Source organism: Myotis nattereri, assembly GCF_964212035.1.
Source record: "Myotis nattereri genome assembly, chromosome: 20".
Lineage (NCBI taxonomy): Eukaryota > Metazoa > Chordata > Mammalia > Chiroptera > Vespertilionidae > Myotis > Myotis nattereri.
In genome coordinates, this window is record NC_138096.1 from 6,075,893 (window position 1) to 6,102,824 (window position 26,932).

A 26,932-nucleotide genomic window follows, 5' to 3' on the forward strand; every position below is an offset into this window, starting at 1 on the left:
TGTTTTTTAAATACTTTATATGGTAAAAATACAGCAAAAATATTTTTTTGTTCAAAGAGGAAAAAATATACTGCTATGGTTACGGTCCTAAGGATGATGGAAGCATCTCTGGCTCCTCGACTGTGCACTGTAGTGTAGCTGACTCCCACCACGGCTGCTCCAGCTTCAGTCATTTATCAACGCTAAGATCATACTGTGGAGAGAAGAAATCCAGGTTACCGACGTGTCCCTAAGGCATGTCCCACACAGTCTGGTGTGTCCCAACTCATATCCCTAAGGCTCAACTAGGAACACCCATTTGAGTAAAAGACATTTATACCGAAAGAAAAGAAAGTCTATGTTGGGGTTTCTAGGTGCCCTATGTTTTTTCACTAAAAATAAGGTAATCAAGGTGGGGGTGGGAATATAACCTAAAACCAATATTGAGCTGTCATTTAGGAAAAAACAAGCTATGTCCAGGAAAAGACCGAATTCCCTAGCCAGATCTTTGTACAGGCTAACCCTGTGCCTGCAGCCCGCCTCCCGACCCTGCCCCGTCAACTGGGACATTCCTAGTCCGGCCTCAGTCAGGCCTCTCCTCTGGGAAGCCGGCCCTCAGCCCAGGGCAGTTGCTCCGGCTCCTTCCACAACTCATCTTCCCGCCTGAGGCTTCCGTTCTAGCCCTGGATTGTGCGCTCTTCTGACCTGAGCATCGTCACTTTCAGATTCCAGAATCACATCCAACTACAGCAATCCCAGGCTCCTGGCTTTTACCGAGGGATTGTGTGCTGCTCCTTTGTGTCACCTGACATGTAGCAGTCTCTCAATCAATACTCTATGAAAACCACCACAGTAACAAACTATCATTTCCTTTTACTGGAATCAGCTTTGCTCTACTGGGATCAAATGATGAAACACACAGAAATAACCTGGCATTACCAGTGGTATAAGTTGTTCAACATTAACCATACTGAGTGTACTCAGTGCACAAAAGATTAATGGTAGTGACCAATTTTTTTTTAATATTTTTTTTTTAGAGTTTACTATAGGTCAGCACAAACCTCAGTGCTTACAGACATTATCTCATTTAGTCCACATCACTGATAAGGTAGGTACTATTACTATCACATTTTCAGAGGAAGAAATTGAGGCACAGAGAGGTTAAGAAACCTGCCGCAGGTCACACAGGGACTAAGGTAGAGCCCAGATGCCCCTACACCAGTAACTAAACAAAAAACCAACGGCATAGATTCTACCAATCTCTAAAAGAAGACGGGCATTTTTTCCCCTTTAATTCTATTTAATAAACCCTGAATGAATGCCATATGCAAGGCACCCAGGCAAGCTGTGGCCAGCGACACAGAAAGGAGCAGCATAAAATCCCTGCATTGGAAATCTGATGATTTTGGAAATAAAACCACTCAAACAATAGCAACCACAAGCTAAGAGCAAAGGACATCTGAGACTATTCTTTCATCATGATCCCTTGAGCCATGGGTGGCTCCAAGGGGTAAGGTAACAGCAATGAGCCTAAAAATGACAAGCTAAGAAGGAAAAAGGAGAGATGAGAAAGAAAGGGTGCCGCTGACTCAGCCAAACCCCTTCCAGGTGGCGCGTCATCTACTCAGTTATAACGAACCACACCTTAAACCTGCCCCAGACAGCTTCCCGATTCCTCTGATCCCCGTCTTCAGCCCATGTCTTCCCATTGCTTGAAATTCAACAACCGAGAGCTAAGAGGCTGTCGTGCGTTTTTAATTCTTAAGGCTCCTAAGGAAGACACTGCTCCCTGATCCTACATTCACTCCCGGAAGTGTGCCCACAGTGCTGTGCCCACAGCTGTCCCAAGAAGCTCCTGCTAGCAAGACCAGGGAATGGCCCCTCTACTCTGCTCCAACAATGTAAAACCTGGAGGTCTGGGGAGGATGAAGCAGCAACCTTGAGCTAAGCTGATCCCCGCTTGCTTTTCGTCTCTTCAGAAATAAGGGAATATATATGATGATAAAGATACCTTCATATGGTTTAACTTCAAAAAGTGGCAAAAATGAAAATAGGTGTACCATCGTGTTCTTAACATTACATTTCTTTGCTCTTTTTTAAAATATATTTTTATCGATTTCAGAGAGGAAGAGGTAGATAGAAACATCAATGATGAGAGCGAATCATTGATCGGCTGCCTCCTGCACGCCCCCCACTAGAGATTGAGCCCGCAACCCAGGCATGTGCCCTTGGCCAGAATCGAACCTGGGACCCTTCAGTCCACAGGCCGGCGCTCTATCCACTGACCCAAACCGGCTAGGGCTGCTCTTTATTTTTCATCTTTAATACGAGGATTAAAAATTAAGCACATTAGCCCTAGCTGGTTTGGCTCAGTGGATAGAGTGTCTGCCTGTGGACCAAAGGGTCCTGGGTTCGATTTCAGTCAAAAGCACGTACCTTGGCTGCAGGCTCCTCCCTGGCCCAAGCCCTGGTCAGGGCTTGTGCAGGAGGCAACCAATCGATGCGCTTCTCTCTGTCTTTCCCTCTCTCTTCCACTCTCTCTAAAAATCAATGGAAAAATATCCTTGGGTGAGGATTAACAAAACAAAAAAAAAAGCACATTAGCAGTGAGGTAGGGATAAGAGTCAGAAATTAATTCTAATGTGCTTTTCTGTCCTAGTTTTTAAAAAACAGAAAAGCAAGTAAGATAAATAGCGAAAAGGAAACTATCTAAACTCAACTTTAATCTCCTCTATGCTAGCGGGTGACATTAGCACAGCCAAAGGACTTTAGGAGGCCTAGTTATTCAGAAAGAACTAAAATGGCTCTGACTTCTGACAATTTTTATTTTTTTTAATATATCTTTATTGATTTTAGAGAGGAAGGGAGGAGAGAGATAGAAACATCAATGATGAGAGAGAATCACTGACTGGCTGCCTCCTGCACATCCCCTATTGGGGATCAAGCCCACAACCAGGCATTTGCCCTTGACCGGAATCAAACCCGGGACCCTTCAGTACACAGGCTGACGCTCTATCCACTGAGCCAAATCAGCTAGGGCAACTTCTGACATTTTTTAAACCTGCTATCTCTATTCAGTTTCTAATTATTAAGACTCCTTTGAGTGATAGAAGTTTCATTCAGTGCATGTTTTTCCTAACAGCCCTATGCCCTTGTGAAAAATTAAAATTTACCTGCAAAAAAATAGGAATGATCTAATTAAGCTCAGATACAAAGGTTAAGCCTGACGTCTAGCATCATAAAGGCTTAATCAAGCCATACACATGACAACTTTTATCCTCTGCTTTATCTATGGGTCTATGATAGGTTTAAAAAGAAAGTGGCATGATTATTTCTAAAACATACCGTAATAAATCTAAGTTTCAAATAGGCTGTCCAGTGTCTGACAGCCAATCCTTCATATTAATTTTCTTTTTAATATATTTTTATTGATCTCAGAGAGGAAGAGAGAGGGAGATATGAGAGAGAATCATTGACTGGCTGCCTCCTGCACGCCCCACCCTGGGAATTAGGTCCACAACCCAGGCATGTGCCCTGACTGGGAATCGAACTGTGACCCCCTGGTTCACAGGTCAATGTCCAACCACTGCGCCACGCCAGCCAACATTAATTCTTACACTTCCAACCTGTTATAACCAAAGCCTGATGCAGTTTTACCAGAATGGACCACTTAGCAGGCTGGAGAATAGGCATCACACCTCAGTCCCTTATTGCCGAGAAAAATAGGCCCAACTGGCTGTAAGTTGCTGAGAGCTGCTCAGTGGTCTGGTATCCCATAAAGTGAGACAATCTTTAGGCTACAAATATTTCTACTTATAACAGGCAGTGAGAACTCACAACTGGACACTAGGAAAGGAGTAGCAAAGACAGTTTAAGCATGTTGACAACTTGACAGCTAAGGAATCACTAATATTACAGAGCAACTCTATTGTAGGTCAGACAGAATGCTGATGCAATGACATACATAAAAACCTACATACTTCAAGGAATTCACATAACTCCCCAAAGCTCTGCAATGTCAATGCTAAATCCTACAGAATAGTGTCTCAGCCACCAAAAGCAGGCCTGGGACCCAGGAAAGGCCACTTTACAGGCAAACTCACCTGTAAAGATACATGAAGAAACAGAGCAGGTGGAAACCAAGCTTGATCATGGCTTCTTTCATGTGTGACTTCAGCTGCCCTCGATTGTGGATTTCTGTTGGGTCAAACACTCCCATGTTACCACTTGGCACCATAATGAACCTGGTAAATTAAAGGATGCACACATATTAGAAGGAAAATCAACTCATCAGCAAAAAAATATTCAAAACTAAGTAACCAATAATCGTCAACCTTTAAAAGTGAACTAATCGCCGAAACCGGTTTGGCTCAGTGGATAGAGCGTCGGCCTGCGGACTGAAAGGTCCCGGGTTCGATTCCGGTCAAGGGCATGTACCTGGGTTGCGGGCATATCCCCAGTGGGAGATGTGCAGGAGGCAGCTGATCCATGTTTCTCTCTCATCGATGTTTCTAACTCTCTATCTCTCTCTCCCTTCCTCTCTGTAAAAAATCAATAAAATATATTAAAAAAAAAAAAAAAAAGTGAACTAATCGCCCAAACCAGTTTAGCTCAGTGGATAGAGCATCGGCCTGCGGACTGAAGGGTCCCGGGTTCGATTCCCGGTCAAGGGCATGTACCTTGGTTGCGGGCACATCCCCGGTGGGGGGTGTGCAGGAGGCGGCTGATCGATGCTTCTCTCTCATCAGTGTTTCTGACTCTCTATCCCTCTCCCTTCCTCTCTGTAAAAAAATCAATAAAATATATTTTTAAAAAATAAATAAAAATTAAAAAAAATAAAAGTGAACTAATCACAGCAGTTTTAAATTCAGACCAAGTATGAGCGGGGTATTATGGTTAAGTCACAGGCCACCGCTTACTTTTCCTTTGAAAGATACAATGCTGTTAATTTTCGGTGTAGTGTTCTGCCCTCTGGAACAAACACAGTCACACGCGAGAGAAGCGTATTTTATGCACTGAGACCCTCTTACACACCTTCTGTAGAAAACCACTGGAGAGCGCTCCAAACCAAACCAATCTTATCAAGTTCTTAGAAACTTCTTTATCTAAAAGGTTCTAAATCAATTAGTGCAAATCCCTTCACTTTCTCATCTTCATAAGGAAGAGGAGTGTCAGACATAATTATTCCCATTTCTCAGATGATAATAAAAAGAGAGGGTCTATGTCCAGACCGGAAACCTCATCTCTGTGCTTCTGCTGATCAATAGAGAATGTCTCAATCCGCATGGTTTATGAACAGCACCTCCCTTAAAAGAGCAACTTAAAGGAAACAGAACAGAAATGATTTAGAATAAATGCTATTGTGATGAAATAAAACTCTTCAATTAAGACAGTAAATGGATAATTCAGACTAAAAATGCAATGTCTGATTTTACATAACTAAAAAACAAACAAACAAAAAAACAGATGAAGTGCCAAATACACAAGTAAGAACGGTGCTTGTTATAGTGGTGGCAGTGTGACCACAGTGGGGAACTAGGAACGGAGCTGAAAGTCAACACGAAGGTAAAGGCACCGTAAGCGTGCTCCTCGTTCCACATCCAGACCAGTTCACACAGACTCAGAATAGACTCCGACTGTTTAAAGAAACCTTGATAATACTGTATTTCATATATTATAGTTAATACTATGGATCCTTTAGGGTGCTTCAGATAACATGTAACATTTCCTATTTATTTAATATCACTGTGTCTGTAGTAGCTGCACATGATAGTCTTCCTCCTTGATTGACTCCTTTACGAATAAGGAAATTGGGGTACTTGGAGGGAAACCATGAGGTTAAGAAGAACCTGGGCTTCAACATCATGACTGGGAGCTCTGTGATACTGCCCGTGGCCTCTCCCTGCTTTCACGTCCAAGCTTCTGTAGCTCTCCCTCCCTCTCACCCACACTCAGTTCTCAACCCAGATTCTAGGAATGCAAATGTCCCCCCTGAGTCACACGACTCTTCTATTGCAGAAGAGAGAAAGCTGTTAAGATAAAAAAAAAATGTCTTTAAACTTCCCCGACATGAAACAGCAAACAAACAAGACTCACCGATATATATTCCAAGTGGCAACAGGCAAGTTGAGAAGGAAGATGAACCAGTGCAATGAAACGAGCATTAATAACGTGACAATGGTATGGCCAATCAATTCTGGAATGATCCACTGCAAGGGGAGAACAGAGTACACATCTCACTGCTGGGTTCTGCCTGAATGACATGTCACTTAAAGCTAAATCAGTGAAGAGACGGGGAACTTCCAAGCTAGTGTTTCAAGATATTTTTAGACTCCATGTCCCAGATTTGCAAACTGCTGTAACTGCTTAGCCCATGCAGACACATCAGGGCACAGCTTGCAACTAATGCACTTAAACTTCAACTATGTCTTATGTGTCCTTAGCAAATGTTCCAAGTCATCCACTAAGCAGGTATGAATGACAATTAGGGGGAAAATCGAGTAGTGTTTACTTTGTATACCACTATCTATGCTGAAGCCCCTACTCTAATTTGGGACATATATCCACATGCATGCTGCCTTTCATGTCAGAATATCAGCCTTAACATTTTACAATCACACATACACACACACACACACACACACACACACACACACACACAAAGACAAAGTACTTTAACAATAACAGCTCAAAGCTGAACAAATATGGTAATGAACTAAGCTACCAGAATCCCAGCCTATTGGCTTTATAGCACCCAAATGCCCTTAGCTACGCTCTTTGTTTACTGGACAATGTTCTACTTCTCATGCCTCAGCACTATTGTGGCAGGTTCTCAATTCATCAATGGTCTTCTTCTTCTTAGACCTTTTTCTTTTAATAGAAGTTAAGAGAAGCTAATATTTATGGAGCCAAAACCTGAGATTCCCTATTTGTAGAAATGAGGGAAGTAAAACTCAGAGAGATTAAGTAACTTGCCCCAGGGCGGAGTGGCACAGAGTACAGTAAGTCCAGGCATGCTGCCCCAGGACTCTTGCATTTAGAGTTTTCTTTTTGCAAACAAAGAGGGGTTTTCTGAGCCTTAAACCTAATGTGCAACAAACTGAAACTTTTTAATATGTATATGCATTTTTTAAATGTGACCAATTTAACATAAGTGTGAGCAGCAAAGTCAAACAAACCTGAAGCGGAATCATGCGCTATCCTTTTATTAGCTGTGGAAACTAGGAAAGGTTACCTATAAAAATTAGCGTTAAAAAAAGTACTTAACTTCAAAGTGAGGGAGTAATTTTCTCAGTAGAAGAATCCAGATAAGCTTTTCTTGGTATTTAGACTTTTATTTTTATTTTTTTAAAAAACCAACAAATACCCACCTAAAATATTGAGAAAGCAAGAAATATAAAGACACACAATCCATCTGATTATATGTAGTCATTTCTCTAAAGATGAGAAGGCCTGAAACTAATTTAATGTTACATATAATACTATCTCAATAAAAAATTTAAAGAGAACTCTCAAAGCATAGCAGGTAAACATAAAATATTTTATTTAAATCTATTGCTGTATTAAACCATGTCCTGGGAAATTCGACAGAAAGAGAGAGAGAGAGGGAAGGAAGGGGGAGGGAGGGAGGGAAGGAAAGGGGAAGGAGGGAAAGAGGGAGAGAGAGAGAGAGAGAGAGAGAAAGGGAAAGAAAGGGAAAGAAAAGTAGAGAGAAGGAATATAGTTTACTAGAAATTTTAACTTTCCGAGCGTATCTTTATTTCCCTCTGGGCCCGAGAAGCTTACGTAGACTGAAGATGTGAAATCACTTTTAGGTCAGGCCAAAAGCACCTCTCAGTATTATTTTTATATGAACTTTTATCTAGAAAGCTCTTCTGTCTGCTCATCTCAACTGAATCAGGATCAACGGGTTTCTCTGCATCTAGACAAGCTCTGCAATTCAGAATATTCTTGCCAATTTAAAGTTCTGACTAGATACCAAAGGCAAAATGGCTGTAAAACAAATCTGCTAATTAATTCTATTTCTCAGCAAGCCACAAAAAGGTCTTTCATTCAACTGAAGACAGATTAAGCTTTCTTTCCATGAACGGGAGGGGGGTGGGGGGGCTTGGACACAGAAAACAAAAACAATTAACATCATGAGAAACCTTTACCTACTCTGAGTAATAATGTGCTCTGTGGACAAAGGGAAAGGAAGAAGCAGAATAAAGGAACAAGCCAAAACCGGTTTGGCTCAGTGGATAGAGCGTCGGCCTGCGGACTCAAGGGTCCCAGGTTCGATTCCGGTCAAGGGCATGTACCTGGGTTGCGGGCACATCCCCAGTGGGGAGTGTGCAGGAGGCAGCTGATCGATGTTTCTCTCTCATCGATGTTTCTAACTCTCTATCTCTCTCCCTTCCTCTCTGTAAAAAATCAATAAAATATATTAAAAAAAAAAAAAAAAAGAATAAAGGAACAAAATTCCAAGATAGGTCTTCTAGTAGTTTCATGAGTTAAAGCATTGCCAAACACATAGTTCTACCAGCATTCCGACAAGAGACAATATGCACTCTGAAATCAAATATACATGTTGATTATCGATAATCTCACACAGAAAATGGAGAACTGCCTTCAATGCCAGAAAATGAGCAAAGAAATGTCTTACCTTGTTTAATTTCGAGCAACATGATCTAGCATTAATGTAATCACATTCTAAATCAGACAATGTAATTATCTGATGATCAAGATAAGGAATTTTTAGACTTCTTTTATAACAATGAAGTATTTAAGTTTCATAAAGCAATCCCAGTTGCAAGGCAGAATTAGACTTGACTTGAAAAAAGTTAGTTATTTCCTTAAAGCTCACTCATTTGACAACAGAATTTTCTCATTTGTGTTCCTCCAACAAATAAATGATTTTCACAAAATAATCCTTTCATTGTGCTCAATTCTAATGTGACCCATGCAGGGCATTCTATCTGAATTCCTCAAATGCCAAACAGTGGCTATAAGACTGTCAAACTGCAGCGGGAAGGCCGGGGAGGGTTGGGGGGCAGGAGGTAGGGGGGTAAGAGATCAACCAAAGGACTTGTATGCATGCATATAAGCATAACCAATGGACATAAGACACTGGGGGGTAGGGGAGGCTAGGGGACTGTCAAGGGCGGGGGGAAAAAGGACACATATGTAATACCCTTTGTAATACTTTAAGCAATAAAAAAAAAAGAAATGGAAAAAGAAGTCCTGTAAAAACAGTGTACATGTTAAAAACCTGAATTCTCCTCATTAGTAGAAAAATAGTGTTTACTTAGGATATAACCATAAAATGTCTTTAAAGACTTAAGATATATAAAAAGAAAACAGAATACAAAACTATGAATATAGCATGGACATGTTAGCAGTACGTATGCTGCAAAAGTTGGATTACAAATGATGTGTTTTCCTAATATTTTTCTCTATTTCCCAAACTTGCTACAATAAACATCTATTACACTGGAATTAAGCAAAAAATGGTTTTTAGTACAAAATATAAAGTCACAAATAAACATTTGAGGGACAGACAGACGAAAGGAAAAGCCTTCGATTGAAAGACAATGTCTGGGCTTTACTTTAAAATGCCCCCCCACCTCCCCCCACTAGCTGGGAGAGAGACGAAAATATAATGGCAAAACGCTGAAAATCACTGAAGGCGAGTGATAGAAACATGGGGCTTATTGCATTACTGCCTCTACTTCTAAGTTTGAAAATGCCCAACAATGCAAGTACAAACAAATGTTTTCCATTAAATTCTACAACATTTTCATATAACTATCCCCCTATGACCTCGATACGCTATAGTCAAACTTATCACTTTCTCCACAAATTATTCCAATTTGTTTTATTTCTGTCCATGACACAAGCATCACTTGCCCAGGCTCAAAACATGGAAAGTGGTGTCTGCCTTCTGCTTCCATCTCATAATCAGCTGTTATCAGGTCCTAGCGATCATTCCTCCCTAATTCCACTCTCATCACTCCCTCCTTCCGGCTGCCCACAAGGAGCCCTCTTTTTCAAATCCAGGTGAACGAACCCTAATGGTTTCTTACCTTCCAATCTTTCCTGTTTCCAACCCATTCTGCAGATTCATCTTCCTAGCACACCCCTTTATGTCGACATTTTTCCATGGCTCCCTACTGCCTAGAGAATAAAAGGGGAAAGCCCTTCTCCTTAACATTCCAGCCTTCCAAAATCTTAACTAATTCCTAATTCAGCCTTTCCACCCGGAGCTTCTACTACCACCCAAATCAGCCATGTGCTCCTTAACCCCAGCACCCACAAATGCCAGGGGCACACCTTTGCTCTTGCCCGGGTGTGATTATAAATAGCCACCCCTTTTCCGCCTCTGCAGGCGCTCTGAAGGGTTCTAAGTCCAGGGAACTCCTATCCCTACAGAATGTCTACCCTGCCCACTTCCCACCTCTTGCCTGTAATATTAAGAAAGCTAGTTCAGTCCTGGCTGGTTTGGCTCAGTGGATAGAGTGTCGGCCTGTGGAGCGAGGGGTCCTGGGTTCGATTCCAGTTGGGGCCACACGCCCAGGTTGCGGGCTCGGTCCCCAGTGGGGGGCATGCAGGAGGCAGCCGATTGATGATTCTCATCATTGATGTTTCCTTCTCCCTCTCCCTTTCTCTCTGAAATCAATAAAAACATATTTTTTTTAAAAAGAAAGCTAGTTCAACTACCCAAAAACACAGTCATACAATAGGCTGAGTTTCATCAAAACACACCCGGACTGTACCTCACAGTCAAAGTCAAATATTCCACCTAACATTTCTCTATGAATATTAAACTGGTATACGCCAAGGCTATTTTAAAATATCGAGCCTGACTTTCCAAACTGCAAAAACGAGAAACCCAAGTTTCATTTCCCTGAGTGTAAGCTCCAGCTCCTTTGTCACGACAGGGACATAGGTCATCCAAACGCAGGCAGATGCTGCTGCCCTTTCAAACCTCATGCGACTGCACCAGAAGAAGGCGGAGCAATAGTTACTGAATATTGGCCATGGGACGGGCAATGCTAGGTGCTTAGCACCTGTTCTCACTACACACACACACACACACACACAGGAAGTAAAAACCTCCGCACATTTTAAAGAGAAAACGAGCCCTAGCCGCTTTGGCTCAGTGGATAGAGCATCTGCCTTCGAACTGACAGGTCCCAGGTTGGATTCTGGTCAAGGGCACAGGCCCAGGTTGTGGGCTGATCCCCAGTGGGGGACTTGCAGGAGGCAGCCGATCCATGATTCTCTCTCATCAGGGATGTTTGTATCTCTCCCTCCCTCTTCCTTCCTCTCTGAAATCAATCTATATATATAAAAGCCTAAGGACCATAACGTCACTATGACCTACTGCAGACAGTCAACCAGCCAGACTGGGGGCAGGGCAGCTGGCCAACCTCCTCGGCCCCTCCCACCGGCCCAATCACCCCCCAATCCGACTGGGCCGGCTGGACCCCACCTGTGCACAAATTTGTGCACTGGGCCTCTAGCAAAAATATATTTTAAAAATAAAGAGAAAACGAAGGCCTAAGAGAGGTGAAGTAATGCCCACGGCGAATATCCAGCTAAGCAAGGAGGCCCGACATCAAACTCCTCTCCCACAATAACGCATGGAAACCGCACTCGGTAAAACCACCCTAAAAAGCCAGGATACTCGGGCCAACAAAACGTTTAAATCTATTAAATCTATCGGACGGGGACAGGGGCACGTGTGATTTCCAAGGGGAAACACAAAACAAAACAATGTAGTTTCTTCGGGCGTTTTTCCGGGCTTATATTTAATGACTTCAATGAACTGGGCGACAGCGAAGACTAGCTGCTCCCTGCAGGGCAGGGATGAGCTGCAGCGCACACAGCTCCTGGGGGGCTGGGGCTGGGTGTACCCACCTCTGCGGGCCTGGAAATGCAGCGGAAATGCTGTCCCATGAAGAGCTACCCGCGACACACTGAGTTCTGAACCTGGACGGACCCAGAGAAGTGGGCACCTCGAGGAGCGACCTGGGAACTGCACACAGAGCACGTGCCCAGCGGCTCCATTCACACAGCAGCAGCCGCCAGGGCAAGCAAAGAATCCACCGCCGATGGTTTATAAATGCATCCTTCCCAACACTCCCTACAAACCGGCACCTACAAAAGGGGGGTGTCCTCCACCCGTTTTTGAAAAAAAATCACACCCCTGGATGTGAAAGGTCCAAGTTCCTAAACCCGCGAGAACAAAGGGGAGGGCGGCGAGGGGGTGGGGGTGGGGGTGCCCAGTGAATGACCAGAGGCGGCAAAGCGCCTCCCACTCGCCCCAACGCCCGCGGGCCCAGGAGCGAGCACCCCAGGACGTGGGCACTCGCCCTCGGGACACCCCGCATCCGACAAAGGGCCCGGCCCTGGGGGAATCTCCAAAAAAAAAAAAAAACCGCCAGCCGGTCTCCCGGGGGGCCACAGGGGAGGCGAGCCGCGCCCCCTCTCCTCCGAAGACCTGACAAGGCCACGACGCCCCGCTCCGGGCAGGGCTGGTCCCGGCACCGCGGGGGCGAGCGGCGGCGGGCAGGCCGGGCCGGGGCGCTGCGGGAGAGGCGCGCTCGGACCCGCGGCCCGCAGCCCGGGCAGGCCCAGCGGGGCGGAGGAGGGCTGCCGGGCGCTCTCCGGCCCGGGCTCGCCACACCCACTCCGGTCCCGGCGGCCCGCACCCCGGGGCCCGCGCCCGCCTCCTCCTTCCCACGCACCTGCCCGGGTCCCCCACCCGGGCCCAACCTCAGCCCGTCCCTCCGGCGGCCGGCCCGGGGAGGAGGCCTCCGCCCGCCTCAGGCAAGGATACGAAGTACACGGAGAGGAAGATGAGCGCGCAGCAATCGAGGAGAGAGAAGACGAACACCACCGCCTCCATCCTCCTCCACGGCCGCCGCCGGTCCTTCCGTGAAACCGGTTCGGGTGCCCCGACCCGCCCCACCCCGCCCCGCCCTAATAGGCTCTCACCCGCCTTGCTGGGGCGTCTAATCCATTCTGCCGGGCGCGCGGCATGCCGGGAATTGTAGTCCGTTGTAAACCGCCTTGGTTCTGCGGCATGCTGGGAAATGTAGTTCGTCAGGACGAGGACCTGTCAAGGAGGTGGGCAAGGTCTCCCTACCAGCGGTTCTCAACCTGTGGGTCGCGACCCCTGAAAATACATCCTGCATACCAGATATTTCCATGGTGATTCGTAACAGTAGCAACATGACAGTTATGAAGTAGCAACGAAAATAATTTTATGGCCGAAACCGGTTTGGCTCAGTGGATAGAGCGTCGGCCTGCGGACTGAAAGGTCCCAGGTTCGATTCCGGTCAAGGGCATGTACCTGGGTTGCGGGCATATCCCCAGTGGGAGATGTGCAGGAGGCAGCTGATCGATGTTTCTCTCTCATCGATGTTTCTAACTCTCTATCTCTCTCCCTTCCTCGCTGTAAAAAAATCAATAAAATATATTTAAAAAAAAATAATAATTTTATGGTTGGGGGGTCACCACAACATGAGGAACTGTATTAACCGCCTAGAGTGCCAGGAGCGCTATCAAAGCTTGGAAATGGTGTCCAGTTCTAAGTCTGCTTTTATTAGTGATGATGCTATGGCTAAATATGTCAATGTAGTAAAGGTTTCCTTAATTTTTTGAATATGTCACTTCATTTACTTGCGATTCATAATTTTTTTTCCTAAACTGCTGTAAAATCAGCAAAAATGCCTTGGCAATTTTAGCATAGTTCCTAGGATATTGGTTGGCACTCAAAGGGTTAAAGGGTCGCGGCATTAGGAAGGTTGAGAACCACTGCAAGAAATTGTGACAAGGAATTAATCAATGAGCATTTACTGAATGCTTGTAATCTTCTGGATACACAGTAGCATTTCCTGGCCAGGTGAGAAATTTTCTTTCGATTGCACACTGGACCCACTGGATCCCGTGACTTGGGAATGGTGAGAGGTTTTCATCTCAAAGCACAAATCTAACCTCAACACTCTTGGCTTGACAGCTGAGACTCGCCTTTCCCGATCTCAGTGTCTCCAGAAATTTCACAGTCCCTTGTTATTCTCTGTCGCAGTGATGTTTCTCTCCACTCTTGGTTTTAATATCTTTGAAAATTGAATATGTCGTCTTATGCATTCATAACAAATATCTACTGACTCCACCTCCTACTATATGCCAAGAGCTTCTCTGCACTCCAGAAATACAGAAATGAACGAGGCAGACAACATGGTGCTCTCACTGGGTGGGTGGGACAGGCAATAAAGTAGCAACTAATTACAGAAAAAAGAGATTATTTTGAAGAGTCATAAGATCAATGGAGCAAGTTATATCAGTCACACATTCATTCAACCAGTATTTTCTGAGGGTCTAGTATATACCAGATACTGGACTTAGGAATGCATGATGAATATGAGAGAAAAAGTCCCTACAATCCTGTAGCTTACATTACAGTGAGGGAGACAAACAAACAAACAAAAAACCCTCGCAAAGGATGGGGGAAAGGTGGGAAAACACTTGAAGATTGAGTGATCAGAGAAGGCCAGGCTGGAAATGATACGTAAATTGAAATCTGAATAGCTACGTGAAGATTTGCAGGCAAAGTGTTTCAGACATTGAGGACGGTGACTGCAATACTCAACCGCTCATAGACACATGCTCTTCTCAGGAATAGAGAAAATGGCCAATAGAGCTGAATTACAATGAATAAGGGTGAGAGAATTGGGAGAGGAAGTCAGAGGTGGGCAGGGCAAGGTCACAGAGCCTCGTGAATCTCTGGCAAGGAGCATGACTTTTATTCTAATACTAGATGCCTGGTGCACAGACTCGTGCAACAGTGGAGTCCCTCCTTTGGCCTGCGAGGACCAGGCCAAAACCAGCTCTCCGACATCTCCCAGGGGGTCCCAGATTGCGATGGGGCACAGGCCAGTCCAAGGGAACCCCCGGTGCACGAATCCACGCACCAGGCCTCTAGTTTGCATATAAGATCTTTGGTTAATTTCTTCCCACCCTGCCCCCTCCCCCACTATCCCCAACAAACAATAAATCCTGTAACAATTGGGCCTAAGTGGCCAGGACTCCATTGATAACTGACCGCTTCCCTAACTTTTGTCCCAGTTCTTCCAACTTAGGACTAACCGGGAAAAGCCAAAAATGCTTCCCCTAAGTAGTCATATAGGATGCCCTGCCTCTACTTATCCACGTACAGCTTCCCTATGACAATAGTCTCCAATCAGGGCATATCCGAAGCCTTCCCTTTTACAGTTATAAAGTGTGCCCATTCCTCTGCCTGCCTTCGAGTCTCTGCCCAAATGCAAGTAATGGTGGCTGACTCCCTTGCTGTTATGGCAAGCTCTGAAGAGTCTTTGCCTACTCTCATTTAGGTGATTTTCATTGATTTCCATAAAGGGGAGACTATGAATTATCATGCTGGATCAAGAGGCCAGCACCAGGGCTGTCCTAAGTAAATGAGCACATAGGTCAACCTAAGTATAAAGCACAATTAGACAAGAGGCTGTTTGCTAGTGAGGTACAACATTTGCGGGGGTTGGGACTGGAGGAGCCAAGGTATGAGGAACAGGAGGTGAAATGTGCCGCCACTACCACTAGGTGGGGCTGCACCATTAAAGAATGGAGGACATTTGCCCTGGCTGGTGTGGCTCAGTTGGTTGGAGCCTCCTCCCAGAAAGGTGGTAGGTTCCATTCAATTCCCTGGGGTGTGCGGGAGGCAACTGACTGATGTTTCTCTCTCACATCCATGTTTCTCTCTCGAATCATTAAAAAAAAAAAAAAAAAAAAGAATGGAGACCATTTAAATACTGCAGTAAGTTCTTTTTTTAAAAAATATATTTTATTGATTTTTTACAGAGAGGAAGGGAGAGGGATGGAGAGTTAGAAACATCGATCGATCAGCTGTCTCCTGCACACTCCCCACTGGGGATGTGCCCGCAACCAAGGTACATGCCCTTAACCGGAATCGAACCTGGGACCCTTCAGTCCGCAGGCTGACGCTCTATCCACTGAGCCAAACCGGCCAGGGCCTGCAGGAAGTTCTTAAGAAGTACATACATTCAGGTTACTACTCAGTAGGTTTTTGGTTTAGCTATATGGTATTGTAAATTCTGACCACTGGAATTAATGTAATATTGTCTTCAGGGTAATAAATAGTCGAAATAATTCCAATGGAAAAATATATTCAAGTATATCAGTATTGGTATCTAGTATTAATTTACTTTCAATTGTTGCCTACTGCACTTGAGGCAGTCAAGAGGTGAAAACACACTCCTTGCCCTTAAGGTGCTATTCTAGCCCAACCGGTGTGGCTCAGTGGTTGAGCGTGGACCCATGAACCAGGTCATGGTTGGATTCCAGGTCAAGGGCACATGCCAGGATTGCTGGCATGATTCCCAGTGTGGGGCGTGAAGGAGGGTGCCCATGGATGATTCTCTCTCATCGTTGTTTCCCTCTCTCTCTCTCTCTCTCTCTCTCTCCCTTCATCTCTGAAATAAATAAAAATTCACACACATATAAATATATCATATATAAATATGTCATATATTTTATCTATCTATCTATCTATCTATATGTCTATATATCTTTATCTATATCTAAAAATAGGTGCCATTCCAGAGTATTTCAGGTCTGTATGGGCTACATAATTTGCAAGGGCAAATACATCTCTATAATAATAAAAGTATAATATGCTAATTAGACTGCACGTCCTTCTGGACGACCTTCCAGATGAAGCTGAGACTGCAAGGGAAGCCTGGGTCCAGGTGCCTGTTGGGTGCCTGCCCGCGGCCAGGGGGAGGAAGGCCTACTCTTGCACCAATTTCGTGCATGGGGCCTCTAGTGTTTAGTAAAATTCTTGCACTGGATGTGCTCAACAAATCATCTGTCAAAAATGGCATAAGGTCAAATGATTTCCAAATGTACAAGATGGTTTAGCTATCTGGGTGAACCAGTCTTTTGACACCCAGCCTTTTCATAGGCCTCCAGACGTGGGTAATTAAGTTAGAAAAGCAAGCAGCAGGGCGGCGGTGGGTTTTTACCTTTTTTTAAATTTTTTTTATCGTCCCAAGTGTCTAAAAAGCTTCCGGTTTTGTTAAGATTCTAGGCCAAGATTAGCTTTGCATCCTAGTAGAGGTGTGGCTGGAACGCCCGGGGTAAAATCAACAAAAACAAGTTTACCAGCCTGTGACAGAGCCCACCTGGACCCTCCCCGCAGCCGCCGCGTGCGCTTGTCCGCACAGCTGGAAACAATAAAGTTGAGCTTGTTCAAAGGGGTCCTTGTCATCCAGGGCCTGTTGGAGGAGCCTGCAAAATAAGGCTCCGAGAAACTCCCTGAATGGTTTTCCAATCCTGTTCGTTGTTCTCGGTAGTTTTTCCCTCGCCCGCGGGACACGCGTGCTGCGGGGAGCGGCGCGCGCCAGGCCGGGTGGAGGCGCATTTCAGGCGCAGCTGGTCCGGCGATTGCCGCGGGCAGCCCCGGGGAAGGACCCCCCCCCCTCCGGATCACGTGACTCCTGCGCCGGGGCAGTGGCGGCGGAGACAGACGGGATGAAGCCCAGACCTGCAGGTTTCGTGGATAATAAGCTGAAGCAGCGAGTCATCCAGGTGGGCCTCACAGTGCTCCGCGCCCGCTGCTCACGGCACCTTGCAGGGCGGCTCCCACGTCGGACGGGACTAGCCGCCCGCCGCCGTGGGGCTCTTGGCAGCTCCACTCCGCCGCCCGCGGAGCCGGGCCTGCGCTCCCGCCGGGGGCGCGGCGTGTCTAGGACCCGCCCGGGTGGGAGGATGCAGCCCGGGGGCCTGCCCGGATCTGGAGCCCCTCAGCGCGGATCAGGAAGGAGAGCGGAGAAGGCCTTGGAGTTATAATCTTCCTGTCGTGAAGCTAGGACCCTCCCTACTGTACGAGGCGCTTGGGGGGCCGTAAAGCATTTCCATCTCAGGAAACTTGGGGTCAGGTTGGGATACAGTAGAAATAGGTAGTATGGATGGGACTTTATAATACGCACTTTACCTAGGGGTTTTGTTTTCCATAATCATTAGTAAAAGCAGTGTGTGCTGAATGTCTTGGAATGAATGGTACAGTCAGGAAGCAATCTTTTTTAAAAAAATATTTTTTTCTTGATTTTTTTACAGAGAGGAAGGGAGAGCGATGGAGAGTTAGAAACATGGATGAGAGAGAAACATCGATCAGCTGCCGCCTGCACACCCCCCATTGGGGATGAGCCCGCAACCAAAATACATGCCCTTGACCGGAATCGAACCCGGGACCCTTCAGTCCGCAGGCCGACGGTCTATCCACTGAGCCACACCGGTCAGGGCAGGAAGCTATCTTATTTAGAAGAAGGGAGAAATTTTTCTTTACATTATGCTTTGGCAGCTACTTTTCTTGTTTCTCTGTTTACCTTACCGGCCGCTATATAATCTTTTTGTTTTTTGTTCGTTTGTTTTTTTTTTGTTTTTTTTTTTTAATTAAATATTTTATTGATTTTTTACAGAGAGGAAGGAAGAGAGATAGAGAGTTAGAAACATCGATGAGAGAGAAACATCGATCAGCTGCCTCCTGCACATCTCCTACTGGGGATATGCCCGCAACCCAGGTACATGCCCCTGACCGGAATCGAACCTGGGACCTTTCAGTCCGCAGGCCAATGCTCTATCCGCTGAGCCAAACCGGTTTCGGCCGTTTGTTTTTGTTTTAAATGTATATATTTTTTTCACTTTACTATGGATTTATTTATTTATTTTGGTTAATCCTCGGCCAAGGATGTTTTTCCCATATCCTCGGGAGAGGGAGAGGCAGAGTAGAAACATCTTATGTGAGAATGCCCTGCCCCAAACCCTCCAGTTGACTTGTCAGACATCTGGAGTAAAACCCACCTAAAAACAAAAACAAAAACAAAAAAAACCCGTGTTTTGGCCCCTTGACCCCTGTTTTGTCTTTTTGCTTTTTGCTTCTCCTCTCACCTTGGCTTGCGCTGCCCTCAGCACATGGACCTTCTCACACGTGCCAAGCCCCGACTTCCATTCTTTGCAGTTCACTCACCCTGAATTACTCCGCGGGCTGTTCCTACCGCTTGCGTCTTCCCCTTCTTCAGGGCTCTGATCGGGGACCCCTAAAAACTGGCCCCTTCTCAGTCCTCACCACCCTTGACTGTCCTTCAGCATTTGACATTAGACGTTTCCGCTATTGCTTTTACTTTGGTTCATTATAAAAGCAATAGGTTCTTAGGGTTTAACATTAAAGGAGCAGAGGGCATAGGATGAAAAGAAAGAGTTCCTTTCACCTCCACTCCACTTCTCCAGAGGTCTCTCTCTTGCATCTTAAAACTTTGTATGCATTTACACGCTTGCATATGTATGTGTTCATTTTTTTTTTTTTAATCACACTGGCTTATTTGCATCAATTCTGCTGCTTTTTTCACTTAGCGGTATACTTTATTTTATGTATTTTTATTGATTTCAAAGAGGAAGGGAGAAGGAGAGAGAAACATCAATGAAGAGAGAGAATCATTGATCAAGCTACCTCCTGCACGCCCCATTCTGGGGATGGAGCCTGCAACCCGGGCATGTGCCCTGACCGGGAATCGAACCATGACCTCCTGGTTCATAGGTCGCTGCTCAACCATTGAACCATGCAGGCCGGGCAGTAATTAACCTTTTAAAGGTTAATTTAATTTACACTTCTTCAACATCTTACCACATAGGATTGTGAGTACTAAAAGAGATAACGTGTAAAGGGCCCCCGGGAACAGGCTCACAAGGCCCTTCGTTTCTCATTAATATTTTCATGGTGCTTCTAGACCAGCCGTGGGCAAACTACGGCCCGTTTGAAATGAATAAAACTAAAAAAAAAAAAAAAAAAAAGACCGTACCCTTTTATGTAATGATGTTTACTTTGAATTTATATTAGTTCACACAAACACTCCATCCATGCTTTTGTTCCGGCCCTCCGGTCCAGTTTAAGAACCCATTGTGGCCCTCGAGTCAAAAAGTTTGGCCACCCCTGTCCTAGACCAAAAGTAATACCTAATGGATCTGTTTATTAATTAGTTAGGTTCTAGCAACTTAATAACTATTTAGTTCATATAACTTAGTAGCCTTTTGAGATGATAATATGTAAAAATGGAAAGAAAATTAATACATTTATATTTCGTTCTTCAATGACCGCACTTACTTGCGAGTGGGATTTATGTGCCTAAGGGACAACTTCTCATACCTCACACTCAGGTCGTTTCTGCCATTCTCATCCTCTTGCACATTGGTTTTTACATGGGATTTGCTTTTTATTATAGCAACTGCTGAAAACCCAGTTTTGCAGACATGACATCAGCAAAAGGTGATGTAATATTGAAGCCATGAACTGCCTCAGGCTGTAATTCCTACAGTGTTGGGCAGATGTCAGATATTATTATGTTCCTTCAAATTTAAAATACCCCTTGGGAGTTTAGTGTTTTGTTCTGGGGTATTTGGGAACCTAGGATATAATAAGTCCTCACTACCTTATAAATATTCTAGTTAATATTTTTGTGTGTCATAGTGATTGATAATTTTAATTAAATTGTCTGATTCCAGATGTGACAATCATTTAGTGATTTTAATTTATGTTTCTGGTATGCTTTATTAATGAAGAGTTTACATTGAAATATGACATGTTGAGTAGCCCAGTCTTTTATTTGTCAATTAAAATCTCCGAGTTTGAGCCTAACTGGTTTGGCTCAGTGGATAGAGTGTCGACCTACGGACTGAACAGTCCCAGGTTCGATTCTGGTCAAGGGCATGTACCTTGGTTGCGGGCACATCCCCAGTAGGAGGTGTGCAGGAGGCAGCTGATCGATGTTTCTCTCTCATTAGTATTTCTAACTCTCTATCCTACTCCCTTCCTCTCTGTAAAAAATCAATAAAATATATTTAAAAAATACAGAAAATCTTTGAGTTTGAAATATTGAGTGTTCATATTTATCGTATTTTCTGTTTTAGTACCTCACCAGTAGCAGATGTGGCAAGTATGTGGACACTGGAATCATGGCATCTGATCTACAAAGAATGTACAGGTAAAGAAATAGAGCCTGCAGGTTCTTGCTTTTCTTTCCTTCCATTTTTTTCCATTGTTGTTGCTTGTTGTTTCTTTCCTATCGTTTTTAAACTTTCCATCCTTCCTAAATTTCCAATTGATATTAATAACTGCCGACATTAGTTCTCCAGTCCCTAAGTTCAGAATTCAAGTAAGTTACTAGTATACAAACATTTATCCATCACCTGTTATAGGCAAAGAGCTTTCTTTGTTACTAGGGGTAATGGCTGCATCTTATCTTTCAGTACCTTATAGTCTGGTCAGGAATATTACTTCTTTTCCTGCTTCATTAAAAAAATTAAGCCGTAGCCGGTTTGGCTCAGTGGATAGAGCGTCGGCCTGAGGACTGAAGGGTCCCAGGTTCGATTCCGGTCAAGGGCATGTACCTGGGTTGCAGGCACATCCCCAGTAGGGAGTGTGCAGGAGGCAGCTGATCGATGTTTCTCTCTCATCGATGTTTCTAACTCTCTATTCCTCTCCCTTCCTCTCTGTAAAAAATCAATAAAATATATTTTTTTAAAAAAAATTAAACCATCAGGCACGATCTCCCGCAGCTTCCTGACTCTCAGAAATGTGTCACTCAGCCCAGACGGCTGCACAGGGGAGTTTTGGTTTGCAGGTGGCTGTGTTCTGTGTCGTCACATGGTCTTTCCTCTGTGTATAAGTGTCTGTGTCCTAATCTCTTATAGACACCAGTCCTATGGGATTAAGTCCCACCCATAAGACCTCATTTTACCTGAGTTACATCTTTAAAGGTCCTGTTTCCAAATACAGTCACATTCTGAGGTACTCAGGGTTGGAACTGCATCATACGAATTTTGGAGGGACACAGTTCAGTTCATAACACTCTGCCCCTTGCCTTCCCAAACCTAATCCTTCTGCTTACAAGTAAAAGATCAGTAACCCCAGAAGTCGTTACCCATTTCAGTCTCAATTTTAACTCCAAAATTACATCTAAATCTCAGTAACTCAGGTATGGCGTGACTGGAGCTATGATTCATTCTGAGACCGAGTTCCTCTCCAGCTGTGAACCTGGAAAACCAGACAGGTTATCTGCTACCAAAATACAGTGGTGGCCTTCGCTGGCATGGCTCAGTTGGTTGAGCATCTTCCCATGCACCTAGAGGTCACTGGTTCAATTCCCCGGCAGGGCACATTCCTAGTTGCAGGCTCAATCCCCTATATGGGGCGTGCAGGAGGCAGCCAATTGATGGTTCTCTCAAATTGATAATTCTCTCTCCTCCCTTCCTCTTTCAAAAATCAACAAAACATATTTTTAAAAAGACAAAATACAGTAGTGGACAGGTATAGGATAGGCATTTTCATTCCAAAACGGAGAAATTGGAAAGAAGAAAGGGGTTATGGTGTCAAGCAAGTCTGAAACGTAGCTGGGTGAATTCCACTAGACTTCAATCTTGTGGCTCAGGGCCCTGTCCTGTGGCCCCGTCTGTGCTCACTGGGTCCCTGGTGGCCGTGGCAGCTCTGCCGACCTCTGAGCCTCCTGGGGAGTCACTCTTTGCTTTTTTTTTTTTTTTTTTTTTTTTTTTTTTAAGGAGAATGCATGTTCCCAATTGCTTAGCTCTTTTGGCCTGTTCTGTAGAATATCAAGAGAAATTATAGTTGTAAACGTGTAAACTCCAAAGATATTTGAAAATAGATTTATGGTCTGTAAATTCAGTGGCATAATTATATATCCATGCAGACTTATGTGAGGGAGACCACTGTACTAAATTTCTGTCTTCTTTTTCAGCATAGACTACGGTCGAAGAAAAAGAAATGCTTTTAGGATTCAGGTAGAAAAAGGTGAGTCTATTAGTGTTAGAAATGAATCATTAATAACATTACAGAATGGCTTTGGCTCATGGCATTTTTCTTTTTGTTTCAGTATTTAGCATAATTAATAGTGAGAAGGAACTTAAGAATCTAACAGAATTAGAAGATGAACACCTGGCAAAAAGAGCAAGACAAGGTGAAGAGGATAATGAGTAAGGATCTCGGAGTGCAGGGTTTTTTCTGTCCAGCACATGAGTCTGATCACATTATATTTCTACGCGTAAAACTTTCAGGGGCTCCTCGTTGCCCAGAAGGCGCTGTGTAACACTTGCCTGACCTCTCCAGTCCTTAACTGCAGTTTTCTGTAGCTGGCATGTTCCTTTCTCTTTCACAAGCTCCCACTCAGCATTCAAGAGTCAGCTTTCAGAATGCTTTGTCTTTGTCAGGCCTTCCTAGACTGTTTTCTATTTTTTATTTATTTTTATTGATTTCAGGGAGGAAAGAGAGTTAGAAACATTAATGATGAGAGAGAATCATTGATTGGCTGCCTCCTGCACGCCCCCTACTAGGGATCGAGCCCGCAACCTGGTCATGTGCCCTTGACCGGAATCGAACCTGGGACCCTTCGGTCTGCAGGCCAGTGCTCTATCCACTGAGCAAAACTGGCTAGGACCATTTGTTTGTTTTTATATGTTAAAATCCTGAAGTGGTATTTCTGGAGACAGAGATTTATATTTTCAAGCATGTATTTTTTAGTGCATTTGAAGCTGCCCTCCAAGAAAGGTTGCCTTAGTTTATACTCCAGCAGTTTTGTGTGAAGAATGCATTTCTCTGCCCCCTTTAATCCTAGTTACATGATTATTTAATCTTTGCTAGTATAGGCAAAAATTGATCATATTGTTTTTATTTGTAATCTTTTAATAACGTGATTTTTTTTTTACTGTTTCACATTTCTTTGTGAATTTCTTACTTATGGATTTTGTCTTTCATTTGAGAAGTATTTGAATTTTCCTTATGAGTTGTCAGAGTTCTTTGTATCAAATAGCACCTCTTTTCACATGTATTGCAAATGCTTGTCCCATTTTGCCACTTGCCTTTTCTTTTTGTTTATAATGTCTTGATTAGAGAAGTTCTGCATCTTTACCGAGTCAAAGCTACCAACCTTTTCCTGTGTGGTTTATGCTCTGAATGCTTACATAGACCTCTGTCACAGGAGCATATAGCGTAATTACCTGTACTTTTTTCTTGTTCCTTTATGGTACTACATTTAACTACTTCATCCCCTTGTAATTAATCATACTTGTATGGCATGAGTTCTAGGGCAAAATGATATTTTCCCAAATAGTTGGGTAATCTACCTTCTTTATATTGAAAAGAAACGCACCAAATTACCTTAGTTGAATTTAATGAATAGCAAAGAAATTCATGTCTTAATTATAAAGATGGGTCATAAAATTCATGTAAACCTTTTTACTTGGAAAGCCCTTTTCTTATTTAATTATTTCTATAGAAACAATAAGTAGTAGAGTCTTGTAGTTATTAGATACCAACTCTTGGTTATAAAGAACCGAGACTAAATTCTCAGTTTGTAATTATTAGGATTTATGCTTGTTTTTCTTATCATATGATAAGACTGTGTGTCTTCATTCCTCCAAGCAGACGTGTAAACGTTCCATCTGGTTACATGGCTTACGGAGTATTCCCTCTCCTGGCATCAGACATTCCTAAATGAGACCCTGGGATCTAGTGGGAATTCACATTTCACTTTTATTTATTGCTCAGCTAATGGAATCCACAATTTATTAAGCATTTACTAGGTATTAAGGACTTTGCAAGCTTTCTTTTTTTTCTCCCCTTCTCTTTTTTTTCTTCTTTTGATTTGCAGGTTTCTTTTAATCTTCTAATAATTCAGTGAGATGTCCATTTTGTAGATAAGGAAGCTGAGGCTCAGAGATTTTAAATAGAAGTTAGAAAGTAACTGGTAAACCTGGATTTTGAGTCCAGATTTCTCTGATCCCAAAGCATGTGCTCTGAACCACCATAGTAATATTCTCCTTCAGTGTATTTTCTTGTTTTAGTTAGTATTTTTTTTAGGATGGAAGAGAAAAGCCTTTACAATTTATTTGCCTCTTTTCACTCAGGTATACTGAAAGCTATTCGGATGACGATTCAAATACGGAAGATTACCCAGATCCACAGGTAAGCCAAACATTTAATGGACTTTGAGTCTTTTAAAAATCATGATCAGCCTCCTTAGAGAAAAATCAGTGAGGAATACAATGAGAGACTTTGAACATCTTCACCTGTGAACAATTGGATGCTTCCTGTGTACAGGGTTAGTGAACTCTGGGGTTAACCATCGTGCCCATGTTTGTTTTTATAGCCTATTATAAAAACAGGAAAAGAAGGGAAGAGAAAGGCCATATAAAGGGCAGACATGCACAGAAAGGGGAATTCATAGTAAAAATGAAGAAAGGGATACTTTGCCAGAGTTTGCATTACCAATAAACAGACTTGGGTTAAAGAGCATGGGAATAATATGTAAAATTATTTGTAACTTATTTTTTCCCATTGTTAATTCAGTATTTAAATTTATTAATAACCATGATGATACTCAGATATATGTGATCTAGTTTTTAATTGATGGGATAGTGGTGACTCTCATTGACTGCCTACCAGCTCATTTTCATACTTACTTTTTATATTTTTTAGAATTCTTATTTAGTTTTATTTAACTGCCCATTATGAATAGGTACATTAACTTGGAGTGGCAAAGGGACACACCTTTTTGGATAGTAAATATTTGTGTTGGAATCATCTCATTGCAAACGCCTGTTTTTCTGACTATAACTGTTATGAGAGAAGTTGTTGGAAGCACAAAGTAGAAAACATGTTAATATAGGCCATCAAACCTTCATGAGTACCTATTAACTTACGCTAACATCATGTTTCTCCCAGTTGGCAAATCACATGAACTCTTCCCTGCTCTCCTTATATCGGAAAGGAAACCCTGATTCTGTTGCCAGTGCTCCCGAGAGGGAGCAGAGAGAGACCAGCGGTTCAGCACCACCGACAGCTTCCACAGCGGGCTCCGCTCCACTGAGGACCCCGGCCAGAGGCTCTGAAGGAGGATGGTTCATTGACAAAACTCCGGGTGGAAAGAAAGACAGTTTTTTCTCAGACCTGTCAGAGGAGACAAGTAATAAGAAGCCATTATCTGAGATAGAGGTATTTTTATACTGAAATTTCAGCCCCCGTAGCTAGAGCACATTGCCGTCTTTTCATTGAGGATGATATTAAGCAGATTCTTGTGTTAAATAAAAGACATAGGAACTTTGAAATAAGTGTGGCATTTCATCACTTCCTACTGCTGCCATCATTTCCATCCTAGACCACACCTCTATCTACTCTTTCTTGTCGTAACTATTGAAATGACCTTCCAACTGGAGTTTGCGTCGACTCCTTTTTTTTTTAAATATATATATCAGAAAGGAAGGGAGAGAGCTAGAAACATCAAGGATGAGAGAGAATCATGGATTGGCTGCCTCCTGCATGCCCCCTACTGGGGATCGTGCCTGCAACCCGGGCATGTGCCCTTGACCAGAATCGAACCCTGGGACCTTTCAGTCCACAGGCCGATGCTCTATCCACTGAGCCAAACCAGCCAGGGCGTTTGCATCCACTCTTGCTCTCTCTGTCTGGACACTCCCCAAATGCCTCAAGAGAGAGGGTGCTTGGTGTGTGCTAGAAACAGGGAGCAGCCACTGTGCCAAAGCAAAGCCGGCAGGTGTGGGTGGAGGGCAGTGGATGAGACGAGGGCAGCAGGGCAGCCAAATCACACAGGGCTTTGCTGGCAGCTGCAAGAGCTTTGACTTCAGACTGACGAAGCCACTGGAGGATTTTGAATACAAGATTGACAGTGACCTAACTTAGCCCATAAGGAAGACATCTCTGTGTGAAGAATAAACTAGGGGAACAAGAGTGGACGTAAACGCCTGGCTGGTTTGGCTCAGTGGATAGAGCATCGGCCTGTGGACTGAAAGGTCCCATGCTCGATTCTGATCAAGGCCACAGGCCCAGCTTGCAGGCATGATCCCCAGT

At 43.9% G+C, this 26,932-nt stretch overlaps 2 protein-coding genes across 4 annotated transcripts in view; one reads left to right on the plus strand and one right to left on the minus strand.

The window, feature by feature from the left end:
- Positions 1-13,019, minus strand: CNIH4 (cornichon family member 4). Of its 2 annotated transcripts, XM_081114368.1 has the most exons (5): positions 12,803-13,019; positions 8,624-8,692; positions 6,076-6,188; positions 4,083-4,223; positions 1-193 (listed from the first exon to the last, which is right to left on the minus strand). In XM_081114368.1, the coding sequence occupies exons 1-5, from the start codon at positions 12,869-12,871 to the stop codon at positions 166-168; spliced, it is 420 nt and encodes a 139-aa protein (XP_080970494.1). In that variant the 5' UTR covers positions 12,872-13,019; the 3' UTR covers positions 1-165. The 2 variants fall into 2 exon arrangements, with proteins under 2 accessions (XP_080970494.1, XP_080970495.1); XM_081114369.1 differs by lacking the exons at positions 8,624-8,692; positions 12,803-13,019 and adding an exon at positions 10,044-10,081.
- A 4,473-nt stretch (positions 13,020-17,492) lies between these two features.
- Positions 17,493-26,932, plus strand: part of NVL (nuclear VCP like) — a 46,989-nt gene continuing 37,549 nt past the window's right edge. Inside the window, exons 1-6 of one of the 2 annotated variants that reach the window (XM_081114354.1) lie at positions 17,493-17,592; positions 20,965-21,038; positions 22,809-22,861; positions 22,944-23,027; positions 24,973-25,030; positions 25,790-26,059. In XM_081114354.1, coding sequence (XP_080970480.1) covers positions 25,802-26,059 — 258 coding nt within the window. In that variant the 5' untranslated portion in view covers positions 17,493-17,592; positions 20,965-21,038; positions 22,809-22,861; ... (1 more) ...; positions 24,973-25,030; positions 25,790-25,801. Of the gene's footprint in view, positions 17,593-20,964; positions 21,039-22,808; positions 22,862-22,943; positions 23,044-24,972; positions 25,031-25,789; positions 26,060-26,932 lie in introns of both variants that reach the window. The other variant, XM_081114353.1, reaches the window with a different exon arrangement.